Below are 23,620 nucleotides of genomic sequence, written 5' to 3'. Positions count from 1 at the left end.
CAAAGGAAGGCAAGCCCAGGCAGGTTCCAGCACAGCTGAAGAGCCAATTAAGAAAGGCTCTGCAGACCACTGATTTCCCCTATCACTCCTTTCCTGAAGTCAGGGAGAAACCTGAGGCTAATTTAGAAGGGGGTGGAGTCAGACCCCGGGGTTGGCCTTATAGGAAAGATCAATTTACTACAGAAGGGGGAAGGGAGGAAACGAGAGAAGGAACGAGAGTGAGGAGAGAGGAGAACCAGAAGGAGTGGTTGAGAAGCCAAACTACTCACGTGGGTTCCAGGTCACAGAGGGTGCCTCAAGCCCAGCAGGAACGTAGGGCAAGAAGCCCACACCTAGGGAAAGGTGTTACTGGCCTGGAGAGGTATTGTGCCTGGCAACTCAAGTCCCAAAGAGCAGGGCTGGGAAAGTCTCCCCAGAGAAAAGCTGCAGATAGTTTTGCAGACGTACAGAGAGGGGGAGGGGAAGCATAAACAGAAAGAAGTGAAGAAACTTCAAGCCAGAGTTCCCGGGAGTGTGAATGGGAAATGGGCAGCGTGCTAAGTAATGAGATAAGTGAAGAGGGCATGGACCTGGGAGAATATGATGTTTGCATGTCCTAAGTTAAACTCCTGAAGAACGGTCTCCTATTGTTTGTATACCCGACAGCATGAGCAGTGCGGGCCAAGTTAACAAGGTGCTAATAAAGTGTTAAACAAAGGCAGAGAGCTGAGAAGGAAAGGCTGGACGCAAGCTGTGCTCAGCTAACTAGGCTCGTAAAAGGTGAAGACCAGAGTGAGAGCAATCAAGCCCGGCAGGGGCTACGAGCCAAGGAAAGCATTAACTGACTTATACGTTTGCTGGTATTTTACTTGTGATAAGGAAGTACAATCTTGCTCCTTAATAGCACCTGGACTGTAAGAGTATAATGTGGGAGAAGCACTCGAAGCACTGTAACCAACTGAAGTGAATGTTTTATGTTTTTCCTTCTGCTGTTTTTTTTTCTTTGAACTTTGGGTTAGTAATAAACCTGATACTTTATTCTAAAGAATCCGGTATCCGGGTCTTCCTTCCACTGCCCTATAAAAGGCGTATCAAAAATCTTACTTGTGGTCCGGGCCGCAGTTTCCCACTTACGCAGGGACGGCCCGGCCACAACGTATAAAGATGGACAGCTGCGCTGTATCAGTGTTGTCTGTGCTTTCATCGATAGCAAGTGAAAAAACGAGATAACTGCATGCCTGTTCGGCCAGCTGTAATGATAGATTTCCTGAGAGTTCTTGAACTCTGTCTGCAATGGTGTTTCTTGACAAACTGACAGTTTGAAAACTCTGTATCTGGTCTGGGCATACTTTCTCACACACTTTTAGCATGCATTGCTTCAAAAAGGCACCCTCTGAAAAACACCTTGAAGTACGGGCAATTTCTTCAGCCACTATAAAGCTTGCTTTCACTGCAGCATCATTTTTCGCTGTAGCCTTTGTAAACATTTGCTGCTGTGATTGTAGTTTGCCTTTTAGTTCTTTAACAATTTTATGCTTTTCTTCCAAAGTATATTTGCCATACTTAACATTATGTTTGGTGTCAAAATGACGACGTATATTGTACTCTTTCATCACCGACACTGTCTCATAACACAATATACACACTGGTTTGCCCTCACTAAGCACAAACATGTATTCATTTTCCCATTTGTCATTAAATTGTCTGCCTTCACCGTCAACTTTTCTTTTCCTGGACATTTTGGCTCCCGTCTGTCCGGTCAACTACAGAAAGGTACGGGGAAGGGGGGTGGGGGTGTCGTGGGGGTCGGCCAGGGGGGTCGGGGGTCGGCTGGGGGGCAGTCGGAGGTTCTTGGGGGGGGGCGGTCGATGGGGGGAGATAGATAGCAAGTACGGCCGGCGAGATCACAAGCCTCCTATGTCACCGCGCGTCATTGTGATGGAACGCAGTGGCGTGCAGTGATGACAGCGCGGTGCGGGCCACATTGCAAGGCCTGGTGGGCCAGATTTGGCCCGCGGGCCTTGTGTTTGACACAAGTGCTCTAACCTTTTATAGCTTGCCGGCAGTGCTATGCCAGCAGGCTATAAAAGGTTAGAGGAAGGAGAGAGAGAGAGGAAGGAGAGAGAGAGGAAGGAGAGAGAGAGAGAGAGAGAGAGAGAGAGGAAGGAGGGAGAGAGAGAGAGGAAGGAGAGAGAGAGAGAGAAAGGAGGGAGAGAGAGAGAGAGAGAGGAAGGAGGGAGAGAGAGAGAGAGAGAGAGAGGAAGGAGAGAGAGAGAGAGAGAGAAAGAGAGATCGCACGTGCATCCCTTCCCTTCCCCTCTACACCTTTTTAACTTCAGCCTGTCGAAGATAAAAAGGTATAAGGAAGGGGTGCCACTGCCCCAGGCGCTGCTCACCCCTACTACGCCACTGAGTGTGGAGGCACTTTCAGGGTAATTTGTGGTGTAAACGCTGGCACCCAAAGTTAAGCACACTGAGACAGTATTCTGTGCACCTCCCCCTTTTAAGTTATGAGCTACTGGAGTTAGGCGCTGTGCCTTATAATAGAACAGTCTTTAGTCTTTGCACATGCAAATTTTAATGGGTACCAATTAACGTCAATTGATTGTTAGTGCCCAATTTACATTAATTGGCTTTAGCCAACTAATTTGCATGCACACATCTTGGGAGCATGCGCTAATTTAGGAGATAAATATTCCCTTGCTAACTGTATGTCATCACAAAGGGCTAGATTCACTAAGCTCACCGATCGTGTCCTGACCAATTTGCAAGCCTTCTCCGACTCCAACCTGATTCACTAACCTTCTGCCAGATCTGATCTGCACATGCAAATGAGGGGAAATGGCATGCATAAGTAGGAAGGCTGTGATTCACTAAACAGAAAATGGAATACCAATTAGGCTTGCCGATCCAAAAAGAAGCGACTGCTGAGGACCAGTCACTTATGTCCTTACCGACTGTCCTGCTCTTTGCTGCCCTGAAATCCCAGCCCTGCAGCCCTGAAATTCCAGGATCAAAAATAAAACCATGAAAATAAAAAACTTCTCCCTTGTACAAAAAGTGCCCTGCTTTCTGCCGCCCTGCCTCTCTGCGAGGCCATGATTTTAACCTTCGGGTTTAATGCGTGATCTGTTCCGTAGTATGGCTGCAAAGCGTATTCTGTTCCATTCTGCCTGCACAATTTCCTTTGTTTTGACCTCACCTGTGCAGAGAGCAAGCGCATGCACGGATCACAGCTACAGTCAAAGTGGATGGTCTGTGCATGCGTCTGGATCACTCTGCAGCGAACCATGGAGTTTGTGTGGGGCATGCCTCCGATCAAATAATTTGCATGAGGACTGTTTAGTGAAATCGGTTGCCCGGCAAGACTCAGCCATGGATCGCCCACCAACGGTGAGCTTAGTGAATCTAGGCCATAGTAAATGCAGCTCATTAATTGCTGTGCACTCTCCCATGCCCATTTTAAGCCCATATCGTGCCTAGTTCTGCCCCACCAACAAACAATTCCCTTAACACAAGTTAGCGCACAGAAATCTTTAAAATACTGCAAAAGCAGTTAGTGCATTTGTGTATTAGTTATATCACATGTTAAACTACAAATTAATAGTCTAATGCACCTCAGTTAAAGGGCCCCCTAGATGACTTGAAAATAAACTAATTCACATTATGTGCAAGCAACGTTAGTCAAACTCAATGTTGGCAATGTGACAATTGCATTTTATGGAGTAAACGGATCCAGGTTCAGTTTATTTGATATACCAAACCTGAACCTATTTACTTCCATCTTTGTCTCAGTCTTGCAGAGTTAAGCAGGGGAGTGGGCAATTATTAGAGACAATATGGTAACTTAAGAACTGAAACTGTAAAATTTGGTCTTCAGATCAATTCAGGATTCGCAATAAACACCCCACCCCCCAGCAAAGACAAGATCTCATTTCTTACTTCACCTTGAGGTTGTGGTGTTGAGCTGGTCCAAAGACCTTAAGTGTGTGCAGACACTCAAGACTCAGCACTGTCTCAACACCATAACCCCAAGACGAGGTAGAGAGAAATCTGGTCATCACGAAGAGAGCAATGCCAGGTATTGAAGGCAGAGAAGAGAAAAATTGTCATCACAGAGAAGAGGACTGGGGGAAAGAAATGGTACCTCCCTTAATAGTCCACACTAGACTTCACAAAACCTAAGCGATTATTAGAGAGAATACGGTACATCCTAGTGCACAGCATTTCTCAACAGTGCAAATAAACTTTTTCACTACAGCTTGGTCCACATACCAAATCCTCTGGGGTCAGAGTTACCATTATGGTAGCCTTTCTCTTCATTTTCTGTTCCCCAATTGCTGTCAAAGAAAAAAAATAATCAATGCAAGTTTTCCCCAATTTATACAAATAAATCAATCTTTACAATATTTAGTTAATTGTTCCCAAACTTCCATAAATTTTTTATAATAACCCTTCTGAATGGCCATAAACTTTTCCATTTTAAAGATATAACATAGGGATTCCTACCAGAATGAATAATTTAATCTATCCCAATTTTTCCAATTCTTTAAAATAAGCTGCATGGCAACTCCCATCATTATAAACAAGTTTGTTATTTTTTGCCGAAATTTGACTTTTTGCCCTCATAGATGTTCCAAATAAAATGGTATCATATGATAGTGCCACTGGATTTTCTAATAAATTATTAACATCCGGGGAGGGGGATATGTTTTGGCATTTGTTAAGAAATATAGAAGGGTTGATTACAAGTATTTTTATGAGGTGTTTGTAAATTGGAAAGTGGGTGGGAGAAAATAATTCTTGTTTTTATTCTGTTTAAGTATATTGTGCTGTAATGATAATAATTTATGTAAATACCGTATTTTCGCGGATATAACGCGCACCATTGTAAAACGCGCACAGGGGTATAGCGCGCAGAAATCACGATGATATGTACAAAAACTTTTCTATACCGCGCTCAGGCATATAACGCGCATGCTGCCCGACTCTCCTTTCGCCCGCCCTGACTTTCCGTGCGCTGTCCCGACTCTCCGTTCACCCCCCCTGACTTCCGTGCACTGCCCTGACTTTCCGTGCGCTGTCCCGACTCTCCGTTCACCCCCCCTGACTTTCCGTGCACTGTCCTCCCTTGAAGTCCTGTCCCCCCTTGAAGGTCTGTCCCCATCCTGAAAGCCTGATGCCCCCCCCCCGACGTCCGATACATCCCCCCCCCGGCAGGACCACTCGCACCCTCACCCCGAAGGACCGCCGACTCCCCAACAATATCGGGCCAGGAGGGAGCCCAAACCCTCCTGGCCACGGCGACCCCCTAACCCCACCCCGCACTACATTACGGGCAGGAGGGATCCCAGGCCCTCCTGCCCTCGACGCAAACCCCCTCCCCCGAACGACCCCCCCCCAAGAACCTCCGCCCGTCCCCCAGCCGACCCGCGACCCCCCTGGCCGACCCCCACGACACCCCCACCCGCCTTCCCCGTACCTTTGTGTAGTTGGGCCAGAAGGGAGCCCAAACCCTCCTGGCCACGGCGACCCCCTAACCCCACCCCGCACTACATTACGGGCAGGAGGGATCCCAGGCCCTCCTGCCCTCGACGCAAACCCCCCTCCCCTCCAGCCGACCCGCGACCCCCCTGGCCGACCCCCACGACCCCCCCCACCCCCCTTCCCCGTACCTTTGGAAGTTGGCCGGACAGACGGGAGCCAAACCCGCCTGTCCGGCAGGCAGCCAACGAAGGAATGAGGCCGGATTGGCCCATCCGTCCTAAAGCTCCGCCTACTGGTGGGGCCTAAGGCGCGTGGGCCAATCAGAATAGGCCCTGGAGCCTTAGGTCCCACCTGGGGGCGCGGCCTGAGGCACATGGTCGGGTTTGGCCCATGTGCCTCAGGCCGCGCCCCCAGGTGGGACCTAAGGCTCCAGGGCCTATTCTGATTGGCCCACGCGCCTTAGGCCCCACCAGTAGGCGGAGCTTTAGGACGGATGGGCCAATCCGGCCTCATTCCTTCGTTGGCTGCCTGCCGGACAGGCGGGTTTGGCTCCCGTCTGTCCGGCCAACTTCCAAAGGTACGGGGAAGGGGGGTGGGGGGGTCGTGGGGGTCGGCCAGGGGGGTCGCGGGTCGGCTGGAGGGGAGGAGGGTTTGCGTCGAGGGCAGGAGGGCCTGGGATCCCTCCTGCCCGTAATGTAGTGCGGGGTGGGGTTAGGGGGTCGCCGTGGCCAGGGGGGTTTGGGCTCCCTCCTGGCCCGATATTGTTGGGGAGTCGGCGGTCCTTCGGGGTGAGGGTGCGAGTGGTCCTGCCGGGGGGGGGGATGTATCGGACGTCGGGGAGTCGGCCGGGCAAGAGGGCTTGGGCTCCCTCTTGCTCCGATCGTGGATGCGGGTGCGGGTGGGAGCGCGTGCGAGCGGTCGTTCGGGGTGGGGGTGCGAGCGGTCCTGCTGGGGGGGTGAATCGGGCGTCGGGCGGGGTGGGAACTTAGTTTAAAAACTTTTCTATACCGCGCTCAGGCATATAGCGCGCGAGGGGTATGCGCGGTACGTAAAATCACGTATAACGCGCGCGTTATATCCGCGAAAATACGGTACATCATCTTTTGTGCACAATTGAAATTTTAAAAAAATGAATAAAAAATATTTAAAAAAATAATAATCAATGCAGGTGCCACAGAAATATAGATACAAACAAAAGAGATCAGGAAAAAAATACCAGAATCAAGAGGAAGAATAAGATGGAGGACAAGAAATGTAAAAAAAAAATAAATAAATAAATGTTAAAGTGAGGAGAAAAAATGTAAAGCTTAGCTCATGGAATTCTTTCCAACTCCTCTGCAAATCTGTGCTATCTCTGACTTGGAGGGGAAGGGCAGAGCAGTTTGAATGGGATGGTATCTGAACACCAGTGGCGTAGCTAGGGTGAGAGGCGCCCCATCCCCACCCCCTTCTTCCCCATCCCTTCCCTTCCCCAGTACCTCTAACATTCCCAGCACAAGCAGTATCATCAACTTACTTCCTGCGTCGGCTGTCGGCTCTCCCTGATGTCACTTCCTGGCGTAGGTCCAGGAAGTGACATCAGAGGAAGAACTGATGCTGGCGTGACAGCAGGTTGGGGTTGCTGTTTGTGCCAGGAACGTAAAAGAGGTATAGGGGAAGGGAAAGGGTGTGTGGCAGTGGGGGCGGAGAGGAGGATGGAAGCCGGCACCCTCATCAAGACTGTGCCCTGAGCGGAACGCCCCCCCCCCCTTCTTCGCCACTACTGAACACAGTAACAAAAGGTTCTCCTTTGTTACTGCTATTAGAAACATAGAAACATAGAACATGACGGCAGAAAAGGGCCACGGCCCATCTAGTCTGCCCACACTAATGGCCCACCCCCTAACTACCTCCATGAAGAGATCCCACATGCCAATCCCATCTTTTCTTAAAATCTGGCACGCTGCTTTTGATACTGCTCCATTGGATATGCCTCTTTGCTTTGGCTGACTGTTGTGGGACCTATAATCAAATCTTTTGCTCTTTCTCAAATTTAAATGAATGGATTTTGCAGTTGAACCACAGGGAGCCGCTATCCTAAGGCAACAAGTATTACCCAGAGGAGGGCGACAAAAATGATAGGAGGCTTGCACCAGAAGATGTATGAGGACAGACTGGAAGCCCTGAATATGTATACCCTAGAGGAAAGAAGGGACAGGGGAGAAATGATTCAGACGTTCAAATACTTGAAGGGTATTAACGTAGAACAAAATCTTTTCCAGAGAAAGGAAAATGGTAAAACCAGAGGACATAATTTGAGGTTGAGGGGTGGTAGATTCAGGGGCAACGTTAAGAAATTCTACTTTACAGAGAGGATAGTGGATGCCTGGAATGCGCTCCCGAGAGAGGTGGTGGAGAGTAAAACTGTGACGGAGTTCAAAGAAGCATGGGATGAACACAGAGGATTTAGAATCAGAAAATAATAGTAAATATTGAACTAAGGCCAGTACTGGGCAGAGTTGCACGGTCTGTGTCTGTATATGGCCGTTTGGTGGAGGATGGGCTGTGGAGGGATTCAATGGCTGGGAGGGTATAGATGGGCTGGAGTAGGTTTTAATGGAGATTTCGTCAGTTAGAACCCAAGCACAGGACCAGGTAGAGCTTTGGATTCTTTCCCAGAAATAGCGAAGAAGAAAAAATTTACAAAATTTAAATTTAATCAGGTTGGGCAGACTGGATGGACCATTCTGGTCTTTATCTGCCGTCATCTACTATGTTACCCAGGTTCCTCCTCTCCTAGTTGAGAATTCTTAGAGCAACTAGTAGCAAATTACATGGTTCAGTCCTTATGTGTCACTCCACTTAGCAGCCATTAAGAAAGCTGTACAGTTTAGCCACTAAATTTCACAGTTTAGAACAACAAAAACAAAACACACATCTAAAAGGTGGGATAGGGTGTGCCAGGGAAAGCATTCCTTTGGAATTACTGCTTTCCATGTGTCTAGAGAAAAAGGGCTGAGGTTGTGTGTAAGGAGCAGTTCCCTAATTATGTTTCCAAGTAATAAAAACTTCTATGCTACAGAAGCAGAAACTGCTTCTCCCAAATAATGTATTGAGTCATTTGAGAGGAGCTATTTTTCTGGAAACTATGACAGGGAACACAGGCTTGGTTCAGCAGTAGTTAAAGGGACATACTGATTCTTCCTTTAAAAGGGGTTGGCATCCCCAGGTGTGGAGTATAAAAATCCCAGTTTGTTTGTTTTGGGGGGGGATTGGAATTGCCAAGATAAAAGCCAGAAGTTGAAACTTGGATGCATTATGGCAGAGAAGCTTTATGAAGAAGCTTGTTTCCCCAGAACCAACGTGGATTTTTGTACTGTAAACGGGAAAGAAAAAGGAAATGTTCCATTTCAGTTTAAAAACTTACTTTGGTGAGAAAGCCAACAAGAGAAATTGGCTGTAACTTCTTTTTACTATTTGATTTTTTTCTTTTTAACAGCTGGGGTGGAGGATAGGATGAGTGATGTTCTATCCAGGGTGTGGAGGCTGTTGTGCTCAGACTGATAAAACAAAGGAGCCAGTCTTAAGAACATAAGAATAGCCATTCTGGGTCAGACCAATTGTTTCCAACTTAGTTTGCAAATGTGATACTTAACCCCACCACCACCAAAACAGCTCAACTGCTCAGCTGTCTAATGGGCAAAGTGATAACTGAGGAGACTTTTTGTTTGGTTTTTTTTAATACTTATTTTATAGCTCTAGTCCTGAGGTCTCAAACTCCAACCCTTTGCAGGGCCACATTTTGGATTTGTAGTTACTTGAAGAGCCACAGAAATAAAAATTAATGTCTTATTAAAGAAATTACAATTTTGCATGAGGTAAAACTCTTTATAGCTTATAAATCTTTCCTTTTGGCTAAGTCTTAATAATATTGTAATTTATAACTAAAGAGACATATGATCAAGAAACTGCTTTATTTTACTTTTGTGACAATGATAAACATACCAAGGGCCTCAAAATAGTACCTGGCGGGCCGCAAGTTTGAGACCACTGATCTAACCAGAGAAGGAACTGACCATGTGCACACTGGGAAAACTTCTGGTTGCAAGAAGGAGAATACACTTAATCCACATATAAAGTACATGAGGAAAAAGTGGTTGTAGCACTCTTACAAAAAAGTACTGTTCCATATTGAAGATGGACATCGATATATCTTTCTCACCCTGAGAGCACAAGATACAGGGAAGAACCTGTCCAACACTGGGCCTTGTTTGCTTGGACTGCTATATTGTTTAAAGGTGTGGTGGAGTTGGGGGCAAGATGGTGGATGAGTAAGATGCTGGAAGGCGCTTTATCTTTACTCTTGAGGCCTAAATGGGGAAGTTGCAGGCTACCCTAGCACACCTTCGGGAGCTCGCTCTCTCCGCAGCGGAGATTCTTCAATATTTTCAGCAGAGTGCAGATCTGGGCATTTCTGCTATGCAGGGCAAAAAAACGAGCTCTGCAATAGAAAGCGACGTTTTACTCAGCTGCTCGGCAAGCCCAGCAGCCCCTCTTAGTCCCCAACTTCTGACAGTGCCTGGGATGTTGCAAGCGGAAGGAACAGCACCATCACGTGTTGCCTCATTTGGGAGGCAGATACCGTCCTCTACTTCGAAAGGAGTAACATCTGGGACACAGAATATTCCCCTGCTTCCTTTAAGAGGAGCAACGGACGGCCAACACACAGGCTCTCTCTTCCTCCCCTGGTGAATCTGCAAGAGGTAACCTTCCACTATCTGGAGTGCATTGGATTCAATATAGATTCAATATAGATTCAAACTAGAATTCAAAGACCATATCAACAATATAGTTAAAATATGCTTCTGTAAACTACGCTTAATACGATCCATTTCCAAATTTCTTGAGCCCAAATCACGCAATATTTTGATTCATTCATTAGTAATAACCAAAATGGATTATTGTAATTCTTTACTGCTTAACATTACTCAAAAAGAAAAACGACGTTTGCAAATTATTCAAAACACTGCTATCAAATTGATTTATAACGCCAGGAAATATGATCACGTAACACCATTACTTATTGACGCTCATTGGCTCCCTATTAGCCATCGCATAATGTTTAAGGTCTTGTTACTTAGATTTAAAACCTTGGTTAACAATGAACCTCAGTTTATATCAAAAATGCTAATTCCCCACAGTTCCGCGCGTGCACTCAGGTCATCTTCTCAAAATTTACTAGTTGTTCCCTCTTTAAAAATAATAGGCACACGAAGATCAGATATGTTCTCTGTAATTGGTCCCCAGTGGTGGAACTCTTTGCCCCAACATATCAAAAACGAAAAAGATATCCCTTCTTTTAAAAAATCCCTGAAAACATACCTTTTTATGTTTAAATATGTTTATTGATTTTACAAGAAATTGGCATCACACAAGACAAACCATTATCCTCCCCCCACCCTCCCCCTCCCTATCCCCAACACCCTCCCTCCCAACATCCCACAGTAACAATGATCAACCTCCATCTATTGAAGTATTACAAATTCAATAAGTGACTTCGTGCTTTATGAGTCAATGTTAACCAGAATGGTTCCCAAACAGAACTAAATAACCGGCCTCTGGGTGAGTCCAATGAAGTCAAGGACATACGCTCCATCGAGGCTTGACGAAGCATAAGAATTCTCCAGAATGACAAAGTTGGTGGGTCTGATACAATCCAGCAATGTAGTATAGTTTTCTTTCCCATGAGGAAAGTCCTGGCCAAAAAACCTCGGAAACCTCTCGGAGACCCCCGAGGAAGTGGGTCCATCGTGAACAGCAATTCCGGACGACTGACATATCCCTGATGCCACATGGAAGTAATATGCCGCTGTAGTTGAATCCAAAAGTCCACTATCAATGGACACGACCAGAACTGGTGTCCCAGCGTTGCTCCTGGATGAGCGCATTTAAGACACGTATCCGATGTTCTGAGGTTAGCTCGATACAGGTACGTTGGTGATCTGTAGAGTCGTAAGTGGAACTTATAGTTCATTTCAAGAAGGGTCACATGTGAGGTAAGAGAGTGGATAGAGTGAAGACCCTGTTGTATATGATGGCCAGTCACCTCACAGGCCAGATCCTCCGTCCAGCGGGCCGCATAGGCTTCATAAGAGATTGACCCCAGACTGTCCCGTAAAAAGCGTAAGTGGAATTTCAAGGGGATTTGTGTCTGTGCTGTTAAACATAAGGCTTCCGAAATTGTCTCCTGACATTGGTTCGTGAGCCCCTCCGGCGGGAGAGATCTGACATAAGATGTCATCTGAGCATATGCCAACCAGTCCCGAGGCGTCCAACTATATTCAGTCTGCATTACCGCAAAGGATGGCACCATGCCCTGGGCTGTTACAACCTGTGAGATATAGTGCAAGTTTGACGTTTTCCACACAGACATCGGAAACCGAGACGTCCCAGGTGGAAAGTCTGGATTGTCCAGGAAAGGTAAGTATGCTGTAGCGGTATGGTTAATCTTTAGCATTTTACACAAACGTCTCCACACTTGACGTAACGGTTGAAAAAGAAACTTTCCAAGAGGTGGTGGACCCCCCGGGAGACGCAAAGCGTGCAGCAGATAGCTAAAGTGGTATGGGGAGCATAGGACTAGTTCCGAAGAAGTAGCCGAAAAATGGCTAGTCCCCCGGAACCAATCACTCAGGTGTCTCATTTGACACGCCTGAGAGAACAGTCGTAAACTATGAAGACCCAGTCCCCCCTGCGCCCTGGGAAGCATCAAAACTGACAGTGAAATTCTGGCCCTTTTCCCATTCCATAAGTAAGAAGTGAGGTATTTCCCCACCTCCCTCTCATGTTTGACAGACAATAATATAGGGAGCATTTGAAATATATAGAGCCACTGGGGCAACAGCACCATATTATATAAAGCAATTTTACCCATGAGTGATATCGGAAAGTCCCTCCAAAGTAACAGTTTCTGTCGTGTAAGCGTCATGAGTGGTAGGACATTCACTGAATATATGCTGGTAATGTCTATTGGTATTTGTATACCTAAGTATTTCAGAGAGGTGGTAGCCCATTGTAATGGAAAAGGTCCCCTCCACTGAGCAGGGAGTCCTCGAGACAGAGGAAGTGCCAATGATTTCTGCAGGTTGAGTATCAATCCCGAATATAGACTAAATTCATCTAGGATGGCTAATGCTCTTTTCAGGGAATCCTGTGGGTCGGCTAATGTCAGTAACATATCATCAGCATACGCCAATACTCGTAACTGGGAGTCTCCTTCCGGGAGCCCCACTATACCATCATCTCTCTGCAGTGTTCTCAGGAAGGGATCCAGATAGAGCAAGAACAACATGGGAGAGAGAGGACTACCCTGTCTCGTACCTCTCGCAATTTGAAAAGACGACGTCTTCGTACCATTCACCAGAATGCTGGCAGTGGGTGACGTATATAACAATCGTATCATATCATAAAACCAACCGGTAAAACCCATATAGGAAAGTACCGAGAATAGGTAGTTCCAGTTGACTTTATCAAAGGCTTTCGCCGCATCTAAGCTAACCAAAATTCCATCTGTGCGTGTTATGTGAGCTCTGTGCATGGCCGTCAAGAGTCTTCGTACATTGAGTACCGAATGGCGCTGCTTGACAAAGCCAACCTGTTCAGGAACTATCAGTTGGGGAAGCAGTGGCGCCAGTCGATTGGCCAATACCTTATCCAATATTTTAATATCTACATTAAGTAGAGATATGGGCCTATAGGATTCTATATCTGTGTCTCTTTTCCCCGGTTTTGGAATTAATGTTATGTATGCATGGTTTGCTCCCTCCGGAAAAGCTCCCTCCTCCTCTGCCGCTTGATAATATGCCTCCAAGGGTCCACAGATTTGTGTAAGTAATAATAATTTATAAAATTCCGGGGAATACCCATCAGGGCCCGGAGATGTTCGACTTTTCAGTTGTTTCACAGCTGATTGTATTTCCTTCCCCTGTATTGGCCTATTTATAGCGGCACGCATAGGAGAGGACAATCTTGGCATCCCCGCATCCTCCAAGAAGTCCCCCGCCTCCGGTCCCCGTGTGCCCTCCACCGAAGAGTAAAATTGTTTATAATAACGCAGAAAACTATCAGATATGTCCCCTGTGCCCGTCACCTTCGTTCCATCAGGTAAGTGCAAACAAGGAATATATCTATCAGGCCGTCTAGCTTTGGTGAGTGATGCAAGTAGTCTACCCGGTTTGTTCCCATATCTATAGTATTTATGTTGGACGAAGTATAAGTGTTTTTTTGTTCGTTCGTGAATCAGAGAGTTTAGGGCGGCCTGAGCTGATATCAAGAGTTCATTAGAACCTCTTGTAGGATGTGCTAGGTGTTGCTTCTTAAGCATCTTGCATTGCCGCTCAAGATGTATAATGCCCTGAGATACGCGTTTTCGATACGCCACTACATAGGCGATAATGTCGCCTCTAAGAACTGATTTGGCCGCTTCCCAAAATAAGAGAGGTGTCTCCCTATGCTGAGCATTAAAACGAAGGTAGTCCTCCCATTTCTCCGTTAGGTATGTTATAAAGTCTTGATTATCCACTAAATAAGATGGGAACCGCCACCCACTAAAAATAGGAGACGTGTCAGTAAGTATATCTACCCATATCGGGCAGTGGTCTGATACGGAAAGGGGACCTATCTCCGAGGCTTCAATCTGGGAAAATAATGAATTTGAGACGAAAATGTAATCTATTCTGGAAAAGGATTGGTGTGCCCGAGATTGATGTGTAAAGTCCCTCTCTCGTGGATGTAATAATCTCCAAGGGTCTACAAGATCCAGTGCCTCACACAAATAGGGTAAGCCTTTGCTCGGAGGCAAGCTTTGACTGAGGCCTGGCCCCGTACGATCCTGCTCCGGATCCAGAACTTGATTAAAATCGCCCAAAATCAGTAACGGTATTGTAGGGTCATGTTGACCTAAAGTAACCAGGCCCTGAAAGAATTTGTGATCGTATTGATTAGGGCCATAAGCTATGAGAATGTGGAATACCCTGTCTGATGTGGTCACCTTACAAAGTAGGGCTCTACCCTGTGTATCTGCATGTATCTGTTCCACCCGTCCCGGAAAGCCTCTACGCACCAAGAGGGCCACTCCAGCGTGTTTAGTAGTGGCCGAGGCAGAAAAAATCTGGCCCACCCAGCCCTTTTGTAATTTAGCATGTTCAGTCATAGTTAATCGTGTTTCCTGCAAGCAGGCAAGATCTACCTTGTGATGTTTTAACCTGCTCAAGATCTTGGTCCGCTTCACTGGAGAAGTTATGCCCCCGACATTCCAGGACAATATTCTAAATGTCCTACCACTCATCGGGACCACCGAAAAAGAACATGGTCAGCAGTGTGTCCTGACATCCCCCAGGCGCCCAGCCCTCGCCTGAGGAACCACCAGCACTGAAATCAACATTGGACCCATACATATTCTCTACTTTTCGTAACCATGTCACATGAGAGGATAGATCATAAAGTACACACTTCCCAACATTCAAACCCCCCCCTCCCTTCCCAATCCCCCCCTTTTCCCCCCAATTCCCCCCCCAAAACAGTGACCCATCCTGCAGCACTACGATACAGGAAGGTAGAGCACGTCTAGGATGCGTGGAAACTCGTCCCCCCCTTATACATAACTTGAAAATTGACCCATAATTGGGTAAACAGCATTAACCATGACTTGTAGTGGCGAAGCCCACAGAAGTATGTAAACCTTGTCCGTTATGTTCAGGTTGTTGATGACCCAGGGGCCCCCAGCTTATTAATAAAGTCCCCAGCCAACATCTCTGAGTCAAACACATGCCATTTACCCTCTAGCTGTATTTTCAGGACAGCAGGATAGAGAAAGAGGAAGCGGCATTTAAGATCAGCCAGCCTCCTACAGAGAGGGTAAAATACTTTCCTTTTTTCAGTTAATGCAGCCGAGTAGTCCTGGCCGATACGGATGGGGCTAGAGTCATAGGTCAGGTTTTCTCTTTTAAGTCGGAATTCTCGGAGTATCTCCACCTTATGTCTATAGTTGTGCAGTTTTCCAATCACTACCCTGGGCCTCTGATCATTCCCGGACCTAGGTCCCACACGGTGGACCCGTTCAAAGCGCGCTGGGCCCAGGCTAGTCGGCATAGGCAGTTCGTTGGTTAGCCATGTCTCCAGCACAGAGAGGAGAGTGGAGTCTGGAATCGTCTCAGGGAACCCCATAAAACGTAAATTCCCCCTTCGGGACCTATTTTCAAGGTCCTCCAGCTTGGCTTGCTGTTGATCCAGTTGCACTTTCATGCGTGCCACGTCCGTTGTGAGAACACGTGTCTCATCCTCCGTTGTGGAAACACGTTCTTCCAGCACTGTCACCCTGGCCGTCTGGTCTTCCATTATAGTTTCAAGTTTTGTTAATTGGGCAGACAGTTGCTCCATACTCGGAGAAATCGCTTGCGTTATTAAGGCTTTCAGTTCCGCCAGCGTCTCCGGCGTGAACTGCTTCAGCACGCCGCCTGTGGGATCCGCCATCTTGTCATCTATAATTTTACTCTTGTCCTTATCTTTCTTCGCCGATTTAGAGGACATGGCTGGTTGGTTCACGGTCAGGAATCTGTCCATATAATGGCCCGAACAAATCGCCGAAGTTCGCTGTCGTGCGCTCGCCGTTCGTCCCGATTTTGACGAGAAAGGGGGGAACGAGTTCCGGAGCTGGCTAGGCTACGTGCGCGCCGGCTCACCGCATCACGTGACTCCAAAAAAAACATACCTTTTTAAAGATGCTTTTAGCGTTTAAACTTTCTTGATTTTATGATTTTTCCTTTTAATATTACCTAGTTTCCTTTGGTTTTTCCCTTATATGTTTTCTTGATACAACAGTTGTAACTTTTTACCCTCCAACTAATGTCTGTCCTGTCTTAATCTTAATGTTTATTTATTTTGTATTTATTTTTAATTCTATCCAATTTTATAATTATGTACATCGCTTTGTAATCAGATTTAGCGATTCATCAAATATTTAATAAACCTTGAATATGTAAAAGCTGTGGGCTCAGTCTTTACCAGCTATTGGTGAAAATACAGTTAAGATCCAGAAGCTGGAGGAAAAAGTGAAGTTCCAAGAAGGGAGTCTGGAGGAATTTTTAGTTCAAATTTCAGTAACTAAGAAACTCTCGAGGTATTCTTTTACAAGATGACATCTTTTTCCACATATGGTGCAGCCCCCCCCCCCCCCAGCCAGCTCTTCAGAAACTCTGGGCTATAGACACATAACAAAACTGATGCACCTGGACAGCCTCATGGTTTTTGTACAGCTCAAGGAAAGACGTAAAAGGGAAGGACAACTGCAGAGTGCTAACTAAGGACTCTTAGCCAAAGCAGTGAAACCAGTTTTACGTCAAAGGATGTTTCTGATTCAAGTGTTTGCAGCCTCCCGAGGGGAGCTAAAACTTGTGCAAAATTACCCCCCCCTTTTTTGTTCTTTCCTTTTATGTTTTTTCTTCTCTCCTATCCAAACATTGTAACCTTTTTCCCACTTACCCACACAATTCTTGTGAGTTTTAACCCATAACAAAAGTTATTTTTGTTAACACCTATATTTTATTTGTATATTTTATTATGTTGTACATCGCCTAGCAATTTAAATAGGCGATTCATTAAGAATAAATAAACTTATACTTGAACTTAATTTCAGAGACAGCACTGCAGTCTCAGAGGTTATAATCATAGACTAGAACAGGGTTAGGCAATTCCGGTCCTCGAGAGCCGGAGCCAGGTCAGGTTTTCAGGATATCCACAATGAATATGTATGAGATGGATTTGCATGCACTGCCTCCTTGAGATGCAAATCTATCTCATGCATGTTTATTGTGGAGATCCTGAAAACTTGACCTGGCTCTCGAGGACCGGAATTGCCTACCCCTGGAATAGAACAAAGCAGGGATTCTGTGGTTGATGGACTGAAAGAAACACATCCAAAGAAACCAGCTATATGGAGGTAGATGCACTGACATAAGAATTGCCACTGCTGGGCCAGACCAGTGGTCCATCATGCCCAGCAGTCTGCTCACGCAGCGGCCCTCTGGTCAAAAACCAGCACCCTAACTGAGACTAGCCCTACCAGCGTACGTTCTGGTTCAGCAGGAACTTGTCTAACTTTGTCTTGAATCCCTGGAGGGTGTTTTCCCCTATGACAGCTTACTGTGATACCTGTCCCAATTGAATGAGAGTTGCCTTACCTACCCCCCCGTTGTTCTAGTCTTTCCCCATCATCTCTTCTTGGAATATGCTGTAATTCCCCCCATCCTCCCATTGTAGAACTCTTTTGTTTACTTTCTGTGTTTTATGCCGTCTACCAGATGCCATTATTATTACAAAAAAAAAAATAAATAATAAAATCAATAACTCTTTCTTTTAAAGAATACACACCATCGAAATACCTAATGTCACTAAATCTACTCAAATGTTATCCCAGTGCAGTCAAAGACCCTCCATTCTCCCTCCTCATTTCTCCATTCAATACGCTGCCCTCCTCAAAGTGCTATAATGTAGAATATGCATTCATAAGTCGCTTTGAACCTTTTTAGGCATAGCGCGACTCAGAAATACTAGATAAGAAAATAAGATATCTTTGAAAATTATACTTAGCAATTAAATTTGCATTTGCTGAATTTTCTGTTTATTATACTATATCACATAGGGCTCCTTTTACTAAGCTGCGCTAGCAATTTTAGTGCGTGCTAGACGCTAACGCCACCATTGAGCTGGCGTTAGTTCTAGCCGTATAGCACAGGGTTAGTGCGCACTAATATTCTGTGTGTGCTAAAAACGCTACCGCAGCTTAGCAAAAGGAGCCCCTAGAGCGGGGGTAGGGAACTCCGGTCCTCGAGGGCCGTAATCCAGTCGGGTTTTCAGGATTTCTCCAATGAATATGCATGAAAGCAGTGCATTCACATAGATCTCATGCATATTCATTGGGGAAATCCTGAAAACCCGACTGGATTACGGCCCTCGAGGACCAGAGTTCCCTACCCCTGCCCTAGAGTGTTTTATAAATATCTCCAAGAGGTGTTTAAATATACCACTAATGAGAATCTATTATCTCCCAATTGTTAAGAAACAAACACCTGATAGAGAATCATCAGCTGTAGATGTTTCCTCAGACAGACTGGATCTGACTATATTTTAGAGAAGATTCATGAAGAAATTAGAAGCAGGATCACCTTATTAGTGACTGTTTTCAACCAAGACAGCGAACCATTATTACGGCTCTACTTTACAACTAAAGATTCAGATTTTCTTAGTGAGAAAGTTCCAAACACAAGAACTCTTGCCGATACTAGGCTTTCACTGAACCATCAAGGAAAAAGTTCAGATAGAAAAGGCTCTTGAATAACGTAGCCCAATGAGCAAAACACAAGAGATCGGAATTCTCACTCACTGCGTCAGTTCAATGGTAGCTTTTCTGGAAAAGGTCCAAGCAATTCGTTCTTTTACATCTTTTGGGATATCATTCTTATCCTCATAAGCCAGGAAATAAAGGGAAAATTTCATTGACGGAAAGTCATACTTTTGAAGCAGTCTAAACAAAAGAAAAAATTAGAATGGAATGAGCCATTTTACATTACATACTGTAATTTAAACAAGAGACGCAACTAAGTAGCTACTGTTTAAGGCCATAGTAAAATAGTTCACATGTCAAACATAGGGCTGTGGAGTCAGTGCACCAAACCTTCAGCTCAGACGCCTCTATTTTTCTACTGTCCGACTATTTATAGCAAATCCTAAGAGAAATGTGATTAGTTACAGGAATATTTCTTTATGCACAAAATTAGGACCAAAGACAGACTGTCCCTACGGGGGAAAAATGGTTGCTTAAGTTGAGCAAATTGGCCCAGATGGAATGAATTGCTGCTAAGCATTATGGTCATTATGGAATGAGGGGGGGGGGGGTGGAGGGGCCTCTCTAAAGAAACTACAGAGGGACCACCACATGGGATGCACTATGATAAACAGGAGGTGGAGATTACATTGATGATTGTAGGGTTTGTTATTTGGGTGGCTACAGTGTTGGCGCTTCATCCACCTTTAGTTTAGCTAGCTTCTTGCATTCAATATCATCCGAGTACAGGTCTTGCCTATCATGCGGGGAGAGAGAAGGACATCTTATAGAGGAACTTAGCGAGTAGAATGAATAATTACTAGATTGTTGGTTCAACATTGCCTTGATAATGAGTGTAACTTGGGTAGACTGGATGGACCATGCAAGTTTTATTTACTATGTTACTATGTTACATAGAAACATAGAAATAGAGGGCAGATAAGGGCCACGGCCCATCTAGTCTGCCCACCCCAATGACCCTCCCCTACCTTTCTCTGTGAATAGATCCCACGTGTCTATCCCATTTGGCCTTAAAATCAGGCACGCTACTGGTCTCAATAACCTGAAGTGGAAGACTATTCCAGCGATCAACCACCCTTTCAGTGAAAAAGAATTTCCTGGTGTCCCCGTGCAGTTTCCCGCCCCTGATTTTCCACGGATGCCCCCTTGTTTCCGCAGGACCCTTGTTAGTTGTGAAGAAAGCTGGGAAACAGCTTGCAGAACATCTGGATGGTTGGTCACAGTCTTCATTTGAAGCACGAGACACTTAATGGCAAAGTCATAGTCACTCTTGCCACCACCCTCTCTCTATATCCACTGCCACACTCTATATCCACAACCTGTATGTGGTTCCAGCATAACCCCCCCCCCCCCCCACTCTTGAAACCCTCCCCCCAGTTTGCTTTAAAAACCAGCTACTCTGGGGAACCTCGCAGCCCAGCCTGTCATTCCTTTCTCTGCACCCTGCCCAAGTCTTCCACATCTTCCCTGCAAGCAGGGAGTCACCAGTGGCAGCAACCGATATGCTGCTGACAGCCTTCCTTACACTGTTCTGCTGTGGTCTGCCTCAGAAACAGGAAGATGCATCAGAGAAAGGCAGACTGCAGCAAAGGGATAGCATCAGGAAGGCCATCATCAGTGTATCAGAATTGCTGCCGCTGGTGATTCCCTGCTGCACTGTAGGGATGAAGAAAGGGATAACAGGCCAGGCCGCAGGGCCCTGTGCTGCCACTCTTCTCACCCTTGCCTAAGGCTGGCCCTACTTCCAAAAGGATTCAAATTAAAGGTTTTCTTCTGTATATTTTAAATCACTTTTGTTGTTGTAGAAAAAAAAAAGATGTCTTCTTTTAAAAAATCCCCCATACAAATCATTATTGTTAGATTTAATTAGATTGTGAGCCCACCATGGCAGATAAGGAGAAATACTTTTGAGTACCTGAATGTAAACTGCTTCGAATAGAAGCAGTATACAAGACATGTAACTAAATTAAATAAAAAGCTGTAATGTGGGGAGCCAGGGCATTCTGTGGGGAGCAGCTGGTGATTGAGAAGGAGGCTTACTTATCTTCCCTGTTCTCTCTAGGGCCAATGATATACCTTGGTGTCCCAGATGAGAAGAGCGTATTGGAGTGATGTTATTAAAGCGGAGACCCAGAACAGCTAAGTCTATGCTCCCTGTGTCATATGGCCACAGGAGTGTGCTTAAGGGGCCACACCTTACCCCTTGGAACGCCATAGACAGTTGGACCATACATATATATATGTCCTCTAAAGAAGAGGAACACTCAGGTCAAGAGTATAGCAACTGTGAGTACCCTCTATATATGGGATCCTATGGACAAACATTACAACTTCACTGGTTACTAATTCTCAGCTTGCTGTGTCTCCTTCCATTAGTGGAGTTACTATAAACTCACCAAAGAGAACTCCTCCACCAATGCCTAGCACTTCTCTTTGCTTGGAAAAAAAAAAACAATGGAAGTAAAAGTGAACCACAAGGCAAGGAAGATTTATCTGTTGCCTCATCAGTTAGTGTTTCCATGCCTAAACTTGTAACTTTTTCCCAAGATTATTTCTTCTACCCCTGATGTGGGTCATGCAGACTGAGTGCATGAAGTCTCAAGTGCAACAGTGATGCATCTTTACTCGATAAACTCTCCAGAAGTTAGAAGCAGTTGATTCTATGTGTTCTTGTATTCAGAAAAGGATTCAAGTTATGGAACCACAGGATTTCCACATTACAAGTTTCTAATGTTACTTTTATAAAAGATAGTTTTGTCAGTCCAACGTACTACTCGAAAGGGTCCAGAGAAGAGCAACAAAAATGGTTAAGGGACTGGAGGAGTTGCCGTACAATGATAGGCCATAAAAACTGGGCCTCTTCTCCCTTGAGAAGAGGAGACATGATCGAAACATTCAAGATATTGAAGGGAAATGACTTAGTAGAGAACGAGATTGGTCACCCTCTCCAAGGTGAAGAGAACGAGAGGGCACTCTCTAAAGGTAAAAGGGGATAGATTCCGTACAAACGTAAGGAAGTTCTTCTTCACCCAGAGAGTAGTAGAAATCTGGAACGCTTTTCTGGAGGCTGTTATAGGAGAAAGCACCCTACAGGGAGTCAAGAAAAGGTTAGATAAGTTCCTGCTGGACCAGAACATTTGCAGGTAAGGCTAGACTCTAGTAGGGCCCTGGTCTTTAACCTTAGGGCCACCGTTTGAATGGACTGCTGGGCACGATGGACCACTAGTCTGACCCAGCAGCGGTAAATCTTATGTTCTTAAGTGTTAAAAATTTCAGAAGAACTTTCAATTGCACAAAGTTACTATATTTCTCAATTGAGTAGAAGGTCCCAGTGAGGGGGCTATAGATTACAATATGAGGCCCCAGTTTGGATCTTACTAATTTTCTTTAAAGTTCTAATGATATTATGTCTACTTGTGTCCTTCGACTCGGAAAAGACTACTACGTATGGTTTTAAAAACTTACTTTAAAAATAAAGATGTCCAGTTTTGTGGACAGAGGGTACAAGTCTTTCTATATGTGGCCAAAGCTACTCATTACGTTGAAAACTTTCCTACAGCTTAAATCCCAACCTTGGCATTGGGAGCCAGCTTTTTTTTTTTTTACGGTTCCCATGCAAATGTCTAGTGGGATAGCAGGGAAAGAGAACTTAGCATTTTTTGATCCAATTCAATTAGAGAGTTTTCTTTATACTGATAAAGATATCTCAGTAGATGCTGCTAGTTAAATAGCTGGAGTAGTTTTTGTTCTCAAGAGATAAATATATTCTCCCCTTCAAGTTAGTTAGAATAGGGCCCGATTGCTCTAATTTTTGACTATTTAAAAATTATTTCAGTTTAAATTTATATGATGCTTTCCAATTGATTTTGACGTCGCCTAAATGGACATATTTATTTCTAATTTTTTTATTGTTGTTGCTTCTAACATTGTAAACTTTGGTAGAATTTCTGTTCCATATTTCTGATCCTGTTTAATGCATGTGTAAATTTCAAAACCAAAGAAATAAACCTCCCTTTTACAAAACTGTAATGCAGATTTTAGCACCAGCTACAACATTAACAGCTCAGATGCTCATAGAATTCCTATAAACGTCGGAGCTGTTACTGCCACTAAATGCCGTGCTACAGTTTTATAAAGGGAGGGGGTTAAATTAAAGAAGAAAAGAAAAAAAAAAAAAGCTGTTTTGTGAACCCACTGTTGGCTCTACTTCATCTCACAGAGAGATGGTTTCCAAGTTTATTAAAATTTTGATAAAACGCAAATTAAAACTTCTAAGCGTTTCACAATTTATAATTAAAAAGGGGAGACAGAAACAAATAAATACTCGCAAAATAATACATGACCAACTAGAAACGATAGGATAATGGAGAAAACTACAAATTAAGAGTAAAGAATACATTGAAGGTCTGATATTTCACTATAAAATCTTGATAAATCAGCTTCCTGGTTCCCATCAATGATGACACACCATCCAAGTCACTGTATTTCCAATGTCAGGGTGAGGCTCTACACTTTGAAAGGCAATGTTGGTTTATGCTCAGAAAAATGTTATTGTAACCGAGAACTTAAAATTTTGTACAGCAAAACCTTGGTTTACAAGCATAATTCATTCCGAAACCATACTTATAATCCAAAACTCGTATATTAAAGCAAATTTCCCCATAAGAAATTATGGAAACTCAGACGATTTGTTCCACAACCCAAAAACTTTAATACAAAATACTGTATGTAATCGTATTGCAAGACCTCGCTCATTTAGAGCAGTCACTACACTCT

General features: G+C 44.9%; 1 protein-coding gene across 1 annotated transcript in view; it reads right to left on the bottom strand.

Annotated features, from left to right (window-relative positions):
- The window catches only part of GLO1 (glyoxalase I), a 64,352-nt gene that overhangs the window by 30,227 nt on the left and 10,505 nt on the right, over positions 1 to 23,620 (bottom strand). Inside the window, exons 3-4 of the mRNA XM_033937416.1 lie at positions 18,884 to 19,024; positions 4,255 to 4,319 (exon numbers count right to left, since the gene is read on the bottom strand). Of these exons, the coding sequence (XP_033793307.1) occupies positions 4,255 to 4,319; positions 18,884 to 19,024 (206 nt within the window). The remainder of the gene's footprint in view (positions 1 to 4,254; positions 4,320 to 18,883; positions 19,025 to 23,620) is intronic.

Source organism: Geotrypetes seraphini, chromosome 3 (genome assembly GCF_902459505.1).
Source record: "Geotrypetes seraphini chromosome 3, aGeoSer1.1, whole genome shotgun sequence".
Lineage (NCBI taxonomy): Eukaryota > Metazoa > Chordata > Amphibia > Gymnophiona > Dermophiidae > Geotrypetes > Geotrypetes seraphini.
The sequence above is the reverse complement of the archived record's forward strand: the minus strand, read 5'-3'. Positions and strand labels throughout refer to the sequence as shown.